The sequence below is a fragment of the Monoraphidium neglectum genome (genome assembly GCF_000611645.1).
Source record: "Monoraphidium neglectum strain SAG 48.87 unplaced genomic scaffold scaffold01468, whole genome shotgun sequence".
Taxonomy (NCBI): Eukaryota; Viridiplantae; Chlorophyta; class Chlorophyceae; order Sphaeropleales; family Selenastraceae; genus Monoraphidium; species Monoraphidium neglectum.
In genome coordinates this window covers 2,997-14,276 of record NW_014012160.1, presented here as the reverse complement: position 1 = coordinate 14,276, position 11,280 = coordinate 2,997, and the positions used below count along the sequence as shown (strand labels likewise).

The following is an 11,280-nucleotide window of genomic DNA, read 5'->3' as shown; positions in this document are numbered from 1 at the left end:
ATGGGTCCCCGCTCTTTCGCGTGGTGCCGGGCTCCCCCCCTCTGCCCCGAACGACTTTGAGGTTAGGGGAAAGGTTTTGCTTTGCGTGTGTTACAAAAAACCAAGGGTTGCGGCGTTGGGGCTTGATGCTGGCGGTTTCTCGGGTCTTCTGCGTCCGCCGCCCTGCTTGGTACCTGTGTGTCTGCCAGATCCTTGCTCTCCGTGGCTGGCCACATGATCTGCATCTGATGTTCTGTAAAATATGCAAAGCAAAGCACAGGCTTGGGCCTTGTCGGCTGGCTGTGAGCTGCGATGCAGCTGCAGTTGACGGCAGCGCCACGCAAAACCATTGCATTGCACTTGTTGCAGAATGCAGTCACAGAGTGCAAGGAACTGGCGGCGCACGGCTGCGGCCGCCCCGATCGCTGCCGCTCGCGTTGACCATGCAACACTGGCTGACACGTAGCCGCAGCTTGAGTTCCCGCTGGGAGCTTGTCGGCTTGCAGGCTGCAGTGGCGGCAGCGGTGGCGGCTAGCGGCATCGTCGCGAGCACTGCACACGCGGGGACCCGCGCGCAACAATGATCATCAAAGTGAGGCACGGGGCGCGCGTGTCATGCTTCGAGTTACCAGTCACCTTACTTATGTGCACAGGAGTGTGGCATCGCGGCGCATCACAGCCAGCTGTGATGCTCTGACTGGCAATGGGTGTGGGGTGTGTGGGTCACCTGTGCTGAGTGGGCCGGTGACCTGCAGCTCCCTGCGTACTGGCATAGTTGCTTGATTTGCCCCGTTACCAGACAAGCTAGAGGTTGGCACTGCTTGCAAACTCAGAGGTTCTGCACATTGCTTGATTTGGTTGCATAGAAGTTCGAGCGCGCGACCGGCAAGAGTGGCGACTTGCGGTGAGACACAGGCGATGGATGCGCTTATGGGCTGACACCCCACGCGCGCGTGGCTGATCGAGGCCATATAATTGATAGGTAGAAAGTTGAGAGTCGCAGACACGAAGCAGAGGGCAGGGAATGAGAACCTCGCCGTTTGCTGACGGTGTATTTACTCCGCTTCGGGATAAGCGCAAACAAGTGCGCCAATTGCACGTTTCAGGAAGCAGCGTAGTTGTATCAGCACACCTTAACGGCCACAGTCTCTCGCCCCGACCTCACCGCCTTGGCGCCCATCCTCCCCTCCCGCCCCACTGCACTTCCCAGAATCTCGCGCAGGCTGCTGCACCGCCGCCCCAGCTTTGGTCTAGCGCCACCAGCCCACTTTAAGCTTGCTCGCCGTCGTGATTCCCATCCATCACGCCCAACCTTCTGGGACGGCTGAATTGTACAGCCGCGAGCCCGGCCGCGGCGCTGGCATGGAGCCCGACACCCTCCCCACGTACGAATGGCTCATCGTTGGCGCCGGCATCACCGGCATCTACGCCTTGGGAAGCTTTGCACGCGCGGAGCGCGCCGACGTACTGCTGATTGAACAGCAGGACCGGTGAGCATGTGCCTGCGCGCGTGCCTGCGTGCACATGCATGGTGCAGCACGCGAGGCATGACGGAGAGCGAGGGGCCGAGCAAGCCTCAGCGGGCTGGCTTCTGGGCAGTGCTGCTGCGGCCACCTACCAGCTTGTTGGGGCCATGGCTGGCTGCACACGCGGTATCGAGCGGTCAAGCAGCTGTGCGCGTGTCGCACTCAAGCAAGATTCTCGGCCTGACCCATTCACACTGCATGCGACTAGCGTTTTCACCCTTATCTCAATGCAAGCACACACCTACCATGGCCCTCCGTTGCCTGCCGGCAGCCGTATCCAATCCTAAGTACCTCTGCATTCGCTCGCCCACCGACCGCTGCGCAGCATCGGCGGTCTTTGGGCCTGGATCCCGCGCTGGCAGACCGTCCAGAACGACCCCATCGACTTCTGCACCGAGGGCTTCACGACGCGCAAGGCCGTGTGGACTGCCGACGATGTGGTGCACATGCTTGAGACCAAGGTGCGCCTCCAGGGGCTGCTGCCGCACATCCGGCTCGGCCACAAGCTGGCAGGCTACGCGTGGTCTGACAAAGAGCAGCAGTGGGTCTGCCAGGTGCGCTGTGCGCTGTTGGTGCGTCGGTGCTGCGCATGCGTGGGCGAGAATGTGAGAGATCGCAAACGCCCTGGCGTTGCCTGCAGCGCACCGGAGACCGTTGTGCACAACGGCGGGTGCTTGTGTGGGTGGGTGTGCATGTGTGCGTACCCGGGGGGGAGGGGTGCGCGTGCGCGTCCATTTGTGTCTTTGCACGTGCGCTTGCTTGTGTGCACCCGCCACATTGATATTTCATCGCCATTGCGGCGATTTGCTTGCAAGGGGTGGCACGTGGGTGCATGTTGGTTTTTTGGGGGGGGGGGCGTGCGCACGCGTGCGTGCGTGCGTGCGTGCGTGCATAGGTGCGTGTGTGTGTGTGTGTGTGTGTGTGTGTTTGGGGGGGGATGATTGCGCAAGGGGCAATTACAATTACAGGATGCATGAGAATGGTAGAGGGCGATATAGAGTGAGGCGGCGCAGAGCCTGCAGCATCAGTGTGTGTGCAGGTACGGCGGCGCCATGATGCACACGGGGTCCAAGTGTTCCACCAATCCTTTTTACCATTCCTTGCCTCCCCCTCCTTACTCCCCACTCAGATCCCTGACAACCATTGCATTCAACCCCTCAGGTTTCTCGCCTCACGGACGGCGCCAATCTCGAGACTCGTGCACGTCGCATCCTCCTGGGCACCGGCAAGCACGCGCGGCCCATCATCCCTCCCATTCCCAACGACAACAGCGTCGCCATCATGCACTCCAGCCAGATTACAGATTTTGCTGCCGCCGCCAGCGGCAAGCGTGTCGCCGTCGTGGGTGCGGGCGCGTCGGGGCTCGACCTCTGCCTCAACAGCCTCGAGGCAGGCGCTGCGGGCCCGGTCGAGTGGATCCTGCGCGAGCCCAAATTCTTCTCGGGGTGCGAGGTCAGGACGATGTGGCCCATGGTCATGCTGCAGCTGATGCTCGGCGCGTTTGCCCTGCACCTGCTCAACCTGGCTGTCAACCTGGCCGTGTTTCTGCACCACTCTCTCGCGGGGACCCGCTCCTGGGTGCCGCGCGCCTGGTTCGACATGCGGCGCACTCAGTACGTCCCCGGCCGCAGCCTGCTGCTGCGCCGGCGCAAAGACCTGTCGCGCCACGCTGGCGCCGAGGTGTCCAAGGTCGAGGGCGGCGCCGTGCACCTGTCGACCGGCGAGGTCCTCCACGGCATCGACACGCTCCTGCTTGGCACCGGCTACGCGCCGCCAGAGCGCCCCGACGGCTTCGAAAAGCCAACCAACTTTGCCGCCTTCCTTGCCACCGGCCCCAAAGCTGCCGGGAAGCTGCTGCTGGTGGGTGAGGATTTGCTGGATGCCACTGGAAAGTGCCCTTTGGCGCCTGCACGCTCTTCACCTCGTGGGCAGCGTCGGCCGGCCCGCCGCCGCACCCCGCGCTGCTCGACCCCGCAACGCCAGAGGCGGGGCCGCGGCGGCTGCTCAACGGCGTGGAGCCGCTGCTCGCGGCCGCGCCGCTCAGCCGCGCGCGCTTCCCGTTTGCCGTGTGGCGGCTCAGGGTGGGGCTCATTTACATGTATTATCGCCTGGTCCACCGCACCACCGTGTTCTTCCCCGAGCGCATCATCAAGCTGGGGCTTGTCCTTGATAACCTGCCCCGCGCGCCGCCCAGTGGTGTTGACGGCGCACCCGCCAGCGCGGGTGTCGAGGGGCTCGGAGTCGCAGACGACTCGGCACTGACCGTGGTAATCGGTGGGTAGGCTTTGCTGCCATCATCATTTTTTCAGGGCAAGTACTGTTTTTGAAGCCCTGCAGAGCGCTTTGCATCCCTTCCAACCGCCTTTTCTGAAATCCGCGCGCGAGCCCGCCTTCCTCTGAAGTCGCGCAGCCTCCTGGCTCCTTCGCTTCACGCCTGTGCTGAAGCCCTAATTGTCATACTTACTACGGTAAAGCGCATGGCCGGCATCATGTTTGTCTTTTATGTTATCACGCCTGGGGATGTGCCCGTACCCCTGGTCTGCAATGTGTGAACTCGCAATGATAATATCGGGTGAGGAGCAGCAACCACATTCATCCCCTTGACAATATTGATTTTTTTCAATACTGAGTGCTTGATTATGTTGTGCTGTTCCCCATCCGATTTCGCAGCCCAATTATTCCTTGGTGTGGAAGACTATGACTCTTGAGATTTGCTACTTCTGTCTCACCTGTACCTAACACGTGACGCAAATGGATGGGGTTGGCAAGTCAACCACGTGAAGCACGCAATGGCACACAAGGAGCTTCAGCAGTGATTGTAATGAGTCAAGTGATCCCTGGCTGAATTACTGCAGCAACCGCAAGAGGGGTGTTGGCGGGCTAGCACTTCGCCGCCGCTGCGGACCGCATGTGGGGTCCACGCCTCGCTCACGCGGTCCGTTGTTGGGGTAAGAGACCTGTTGCTGCTTTGCGTGTCATGCTGCGGCAATTATGGGTCATGTGTAATTGGATCGGATAGGAGACCAGCTGGGTGTGCGCGTATGTGCGTGCTGACATGCACAAGGGGCGCAGGTGTGCAGCGTTGCCAGCCGTCAACAGGGCAGCTGCACTTTCCGGCACCCTGTGTGCATCCCAATTATGTGCTTGGACAGGCATGGGGCACCTTGATTTCGCATGTACTCAACCATGACACACAAGACACTTGGCAGGGCCGCCGTCCAAATGCCACATGTGACGTGCACATCCGTGCGCTTTGATGTGCTCTTAATATGGTAATGCTAGGAGTTGCTGACAAGCGCCTCCTTTTTGTAGGAAAAAATAGCTTCCATCAGCACTGCCATAGCGCGCGTGCATGCTCCAGCCTCTGCAGGCAGCTACGTTGGCGGTTGGTGCCAAGCGTGGTGCTGTGTGCAACAGGATGGAACCCGCAAGGTGCAAATAACGTCGTCACAAACCCCATTTGCGCCGGAAAATGTATACTCGGCGTCAAGTTGCAATACTGCGTGTCCATTCGCTCGTATCTGTTGTTGTGGCTCCTTGTCGCGGGCGAAGCCGGGTGACAAGCGCACACGAGCGAGTCAAGGTCGCAAAAAATCATAGTCTGGCTTCTCGGAAGGCCTGCTGAGCGTAGCGAAGGGCGGTGAGTCCCGCACCGTGTGCGCCCGAGCGCTGCTTGTGCTGCGCAGCAGAACGCATCTAATGGATTGCACGTGCAAGCGGATGCAGCAGCAACGCGGCAGCTGGCGGCTTGTCTTCGCAGCACTAAAGTACCTTCGCCATTTGCATCGCTGTTCACCAAGACGCAGCATATATACCTGCCTAGCCGCAGCCGGATGGGGGGCAATCTGCGTCTGTTGGGCAGCGTGTTGACCGCCGCGATTGCGACCTGCACGTGCACCAACATGCAAGCAAGACATGTGTGCGCATGCACATGCAGATCCCGACGCATGCACACACTGCAGGGAGACCGCCATGCTGCTCGCGGAGGCACCCGGAGCGGTGCAGCTCATGCTGGGTGGCGATGCGGGCGGGACTCTGCCACCGCTGCTGCACCCGTCCACCTCCCTGGAGCAGGCCGTGGCTGACGACACCCTGGGCATCGGATTCGCAGCTGCCGGGTGAGCTCGTCGCTGTGCATCAAGAACGCATTCCCCTCTTGAGGCTCAAGCCGTGCAGGACACGGGCTGCGTGGCTGGCGGGCATGGGCCGCACACTGCCAAAAGCACCATGGGCTCGTACGCTACCTCTGCTGCATATGCGCAAATTTTTTGCCGCTCTGCTCCACATCACCTCAACGCCTTGACACGGACATCCCAAATTACTCATCTTGCGTGCTTGGGCAGCTTCCTGGTGTTCTACATGGTGGGCGTCAACCTGTCCCTCAACCGCCTGGGAATCATCACGCCCAGCCGCGTGCGAAGCGCGGGGTCGTCGGTGGGCGCTCTCCTGATGGGCATAAACTATGTAGGTGAGTAACTCTGTACATGAACACGTCATCCAACCGCAGACAAGGACCACCACGCCCCACACAGCGCAGAATGCTTCTCAGCTTCCCCACATAGATTTTTTTCCCAGCACGGCTAGAGCAGCAGCAGCTGACACGCACGCGCAACCGGCTTCACAACCCCCACAAATGACGCCAAGTGCGCTGACCCTCCGCCGCTTTTGCCGCCTTTAGGCATGGGCTCGCACGACGAATTCTTGCAGCACGGCATTCCTTTCAGTGAGCGCTGTCGGATGGTTGGGCTGCGCAATTGCTTTGAGAGTCTCGATGAGGCGTACACGGTGCTCGTTGAAAAGGTGGGTGTGAGCATGCGCGCGCACGCATGCATGTGTTGGTGTGGAGGGAGGTCTAGCATGCAATGCTTTGTATAGCAGAACGGGGTTCAACACTGAGCGTGTGCCACACAGGAACCTGCAGGCGTGTTTTGCAGGCGCTTGCATTTTTCTGATGCTTGCGCCCACTGATGGCAGGTGCTCAAGCCAAACGTGTCCGAAGCGATTACAGGACGGGCTTGCATGGTCATTTCACGCAACACCACATCGCACCCCGTTGGCGAGGCGGTCTGCACATATGGCAGCCGAGAGGAGGTGCGCCCAGGGCAGGAACTTCGGCGGCAGCACGTGTAGCTTGATGATGGCATGGGGCCTCGTCACAGTTGCGGCAGGCGGCACTTTGTAGAGCAGCGCCAACTGTGCGTGCGCCTTCACCCTGCGCTTGCAAGGTCAATCATGATTCTGCCAAGGTCAATCGTGATTCTGCCAGTCTTGCAGCCCTGCATTGCCCGCTGCTTTGCCCTCAGGTGATCAACACGCTACGCGCAAGCGCTTTCGTGCCTGGCTGGTCGGCACGCACGCCTACAATACAGCTGAAAGGCGCGCCAGCGGTAAGAGCCCCTGGCACCGGCACAGCGTGCTGGGTGCCTGGTTACCGCAACCCTGACCGCCCAGCCTCCTGGTGCCAATACAAAGCGCCCACATGAACGGGTACTGCCACAACTCCATGAACACAAAATTATCACCCGCAGTTTGATGGGATATTTTCACAAATGCTGCCCTGCCCGGATGGGGTGACCTACTGCATCAAGGTGAGTTGGTCCCGGCATCCATGCACAGGAAGGTCAGGGAATGCGCCGCTGCCGCTGCCGCTCCTGTTGCTGCTGCTGCTGCTGCTGCTGCTGCTGCTGCTGCTGCTGCTGCTGCTGCTGCTGCTGCTGCTGCTGCTGCTGCTGCTGCTGCTGCTGCTGCTGCTGCCGCTGCTGCCGCTGCACTGCTCAAGTGACGCGAGACCGCTGCGCATAGCTCCTGACCTGAGGGTTCGAGACGCAGTCCCTTGCCATTAGAATTTCAGGGCATGCACTCATCCACGCAGAACCCTCGTACGCCCTGTTCCTCACCTTCGTTCGCCCGGCTACACATGCATGCTATATGCTGGTGCTAGGGAAGGTGCTCGTCCCTGTCTGGCCGTCCCTAGCCCTCTTCCTTTTGACCCACCATGTTGCAACGCTGTGTCCCTCTGTGCCCCTCGCATATGCCTTCCACATCCAACAGATCTCTGCGCTGCCGCCCTTTGAGCCGCGGCGCACTTTGGAGGGCCTCCTGGACCCCCGCGAGCTGTGGTCCACCCTCAAGGCAGCTGCGTTCGCGGCACGCGGCTGGCTTGGCACCAATCCTTGGAAAGCGCTGACGGGTGCCTACACGAGCGGGACCCTCACGAAGCTGGACGTGCGCGCCTGGTCCAAGATCCTCGCTGCAAACCTTGAGCCCGTCGCAGATGTGTACCCGGGGCGGTGGCGGCGGTGCGTACCTGGGAGCGTGATGATCCTGCTTGACAGGGGTCAATGGGACACTGCAAGCCAACAATTGCCGCGTGCGTGCAACCATAACACTGCTGTGCATTCACCCTCATCGCATACAGATCAGCTCACTATGGCCAATGGCTAAAATCTCTATCTGTGTATGCAGGAGCGCGCTGTCGCCAATCCAGTGGTTCACATTCATGCTCAACCCCCCAGATGAGGCCACGATCCGCCTCATGTTTGCTGAGGGGCAGGCTGACGGCGAAGCGTGGGCCAGGGCACAGGGCTGGCCGATGGAAAGCCTGGAGTGAAGATGTCACTTGCTGCCTATGCGTTGCCCTGCCTCTCTTCTTATTGGTGGTTGCAGAGATATGCCGGCGTAGCCCCTCGCCTGGTCATACATTGGATGCCTCTTTTCCGTATCAAGTTTTGCCAAATTCTGTTGTGGCCATTGATCAAGATCAAGCTCATGGCTTGTATTCACCCTAAAGCGCCTGCGTTGTTTATTTGGCTCCGCAGAACTGAAATGTCACTGAAGAATATGCACGTCTGCACGAGTCCAGAGCATGTGTGCCCAAACTTGACATGGTATATGCTGCTTTCAAGGACTTCATTTGTGCGCGTCGTGCCACACACGCATGCATGTGTACCAGCTCTGCACATCTCACATTTGCAATGAGAACCCCCTCTGCTCAGCATGGGCGGGTGGGTCGCGTTGCGCAATGCATGCCAAGTAACCAGATATTGAAAAATGGTGACACGTGACGCATTTTCCTGCCCCGATGTCAAGCTTGCATGCAGGCATGCATTTGTCCTGGGTTCAGGCGGGCCAACAGAGAGCTGTGACAGCAAGGTTTGACTGCATGTTGACTAAGTGATGAAAGCGGTGCAACAGCTGCGACAACTCATTTGCAATCAAAATCAGTACCTATGTTGATATAGTATTCTTTCATTACGAAGGGCCGCGTACCGGCCCGTGCGCTGGGCGTGCTTCAAGGTTGATCTAGCCAGGGAATCTCTCGTTAGTCGTTACGCAGCTGAAATGCACATCATTCATATGATGAGGCGGTTCTTACCTAATTTATTTTGCCTACCTCACTGGATCGTGATGGACTGACAGTGCTCTATGCGACAAAATACTGCGCGAATGTGAATATGCTGCCCTTTTCGCTTTCACGCACGCGCGCTTATAACGACCGCGTCAAGAACTTGACAGGTGCGTCAGCAGCTGCCCAACGCAGCAGGCGCGCGTGGATCGTGATGTGCCCTCGTCGCCGCTGCTGGGCCTATGCATTTACGGCGTCGCGGCCCGCTCTCCCCAACGCACGTCTGCTGGCAGATGCCCGCCTCGCAGTATCCAGCAGCATGGCTCTGGCCGCAGCGATTGGCGGCGAGCCTGCGCTTGACGGCGGGAGCGCAAGCGCCCGCGACCAGCCCACACCACTGCAGGACTGCAGCTGCGACGACCCCGGCATTGTCAGGGCGATGGGCGAAATCGGGACGCTCCGGTCGCAGCTGTCCGGGCTCGAGTGCGCTCTGTCAGAGCTGAGGCCCGCGCCGGGCGCGGAGACAAGGGGCGGGAGCCCAGCCGCAGCGCGCAGCCCGGGCGGGCTGAGCGGCTCGTCTCGATTAACGTCCCCCTTGGAGGGCGGCAAGGGGCCGCCCGCCTCGCAGCAAGCACAGCGCCAGGGACAACGGCATCGGCAGCAGCAGCAGCAGCAGCAGCAGTGGCAGCGTCGACTTGAACAGGCGCCAAAGCCATCCCAATGCCCCCACGTGGCGCCAGGCGGGGGTGCCCGTCCAGCCGCGTCACGGCCGTCCGCGCCGTCATCTTGGGCGGCAGCAGGGAGAGACAGCAACCCTTGGGACGACTCGGCCGCTGTGGTCGGCCTGGGTCGCCGCCTGCCCTCCCCTCCAGCGGCCCTGGGAGCCGAGGCGACCAGGTCGTCGCAGGCGCAGCCGTGGCACGGGCGGCGGCGGGAGCCGGGGCTGGATGAGACGCAGCTATTGAGCGAGCGCAGCGTGGAGGCGTTCCTTAGGGTGCGTCTGGCTGGCTCATCGCTGGCTCATCATCGCGACCGCTGGCTCATCGCTGCCCCAACCCTGTCGGCCTCCTGTTGAGTGCAGGGTGCTGCAGGGTGCTTGGAAGCGCCCTGGACGGGCATGATGTCGGCATGTTTCTAGGCCTAAGAGGCCCTAGTGCTTGCGAAGTTGTCAACAGTGCCGGCCCTGTCGCTGCCGCAGGAGCCTCTGGCGGGACTGCTGGCGCGCAGCTCGGCGCCCGAAACGGGGCCGACCCCCGTCGGCAGGGAAGAGGCGCTCGCCTTGGAGGCACGCCTCGCGCGCCTGCTACCCCCTGGCGCGGCCCTGGCACTGCAGGCGCGCCACTCAGCCGCCGCCGAGCAGCACGCTCCCGGCGCCCCACCGCGGCAGCGGCCGGGAGCGCTCATGGGCAACGCCGCCGGCAGCTTTGTGGCCTGCGCGTGCAAGGAGGAGGGCGGCAAAGACACTGGCGACACGGCGCGGCGGCAGGAGCGGCAGCAGCAGGCGCTGCCAGAGGCGGCGAGCCCGCTGCTGCTGGCGGCGTTCTCTGCGTTGGACGCTCTGCTGAGGGACGCTGCCAATCAGGTGCCGGTGGGAACGGATTGGTGGGTGCGTGGCGGCGCTCGCCTGCAGACACGGAGGAGTGACTCCGAGATGCTTGCTATGTGCGGCACAGTGTGGAGTGGGCATGGGTCCAGGGAGCTGCCTGCGCACGATCACACGCGTTTCAATGGGGCCCTGCCAGCTGTACTGCAGTCCCTCAAACGCAGTGCAGCCCCGCCCCTGCCCCTGCGTCAGCAGCACCCCCTACCAACGCCGGGGCACCGGGCCGCCGCCCGGGCGCCGCGCCGTGCCGCGCAGGTTGCGGTCGGCTGCGCCGAGCGCGGCCGGGTGCTGGAGGGGTTGCGCCTGCGGTACGCGGAGCTGCTTAATGCGATGGCGCTCGCCCTGGGCTGCTGTGAGCGGCGCAGCTTTGGCCTGCAGGCGTCCCTGGACGCCGCACGCGCTGCCGCCCTCACAGCCGAGGGCAGGGCCGCGGCGGCGGCCGCGGCGGCAGCTGATGCGAGGCGCGAGGCCGAGGGCGTGGCGGAGGCGGCGGAGGCGGCAGGGGCGGAGGGAGAGGCGCGGGCCGAGGGGGGCGAGCGGGCGGCGGCGGCGCTGAGGCGGAGGGTGCAGGTGAGCGCGGGCAGTGTCGAGGTGCGGCGTGTCGTGGGTCGCTGGGCGGAGTCCCTCGGCTGCAGGGTTGAATCAGGGCACTGAGCAGGTGGGGCTGCATCATTCAACGCTGACACTAGTAACCAGTCTATCTTGACCACAAGACCTGCACCAGATTCCAGCCCGTTATGACCCAACACACCCGCACTCACACGCGCACACACACACACACACACACACACACACACACACACACACACACACACACACACACACAC

General features: G+C 61.8%; 4 protein-coding genes across 4 annotated transcripts in view; 3 read left to right on the top strand and 1 right to left on the bottom strand.

Moving 5' to 3' along the window:
* Nucleotides 1-559: 559 nt before the first annotated feature.
* On the top strand, nt 560-5,981 carry MNEG_7983 (putative flavoprotein involved in K+ transport; the record flags this gene model as incomplete). Its single annotated transcript, XM_014043547.1, has 8 exons — nt 560-571; nt 846-883; nt 1,317-1,469; nt 1,831-2,059; nt 2,667-3,369; nt 3,438-3,783; nt 5,468-5,623; nt 5,849-5,981. The coding sequence occupies 8 exons, from the start codon at nt 560-562 to the stop codon at nt 5,979-5,981; spliced, it is 1,770 nt and encodes a 589-aa protein (XP_013899001.1).
* Nucleotides 5,982-7,126: 1,145 nt separating this feature from the next.
* Nucleotides 7,127-7,345, bottom strand: MNEG_7982 (hypothetical protein; the record flags this gene model as incomplete). Its single annotated transcript, XM_014043546.1, has 2 exons — nt 7,127-7,270; nt 7,316-7,345. 2 exons carry the CDS (start codon nt 7,343-7,345, stop codon nt 7,127-7,129), a joined length of 174 nt encoding a protein of 57 aa, XP_013899000.1.
* An 88-nt stretch (nt 7,346-7,433) lies between these two features.
* On the top strand, nt 7,434-8,187 carry MNEG_7981 (hypothetical protein; the record flags this gene model as incomplete). Its single annotated transcript, XM_014043545.1, has 4 exons — nt 7,434-7,451; nt 7,557-7,804; nt 7,971-8,072; nt 8,172-8,187. 4 exons carry the CDS (start codon nt 7,434-7,436, stop codon nt 8,185-8,187), a joined length of 384 nt encoding a protein of 127 aa, XP_013898999.1.
* Nucleotides 8,188-8,959: 772 nt separating this feature from the next.
* Nucleotides 8,960-11,280, top strand: part of MNEG_7980 (hypothetical protein) — a gene marked incomplete at both ends in the record, with an annotated part of 3,927 nt that continues 1,606 nt past the window's right edge. The window contains 4 exons of the mRNA XM_014043544.1: nt 8,960-9,020; nt 9,723-9,844; nt 10,049-10,438; nt 10,709-11,023. Of these exons, the coding sequence (XP_013898998.1) occupies nt 8,960-9,020; nt 9,723-9,844; nt 10,049-10,438; nt 10,709-11,023 (888 nt within the window). The remainder of the gene's footprint in view (nt 9,021-9,722; nt 9,845-10,048; nt 10,439-10,708; nt 11,024-11,280) is intronic.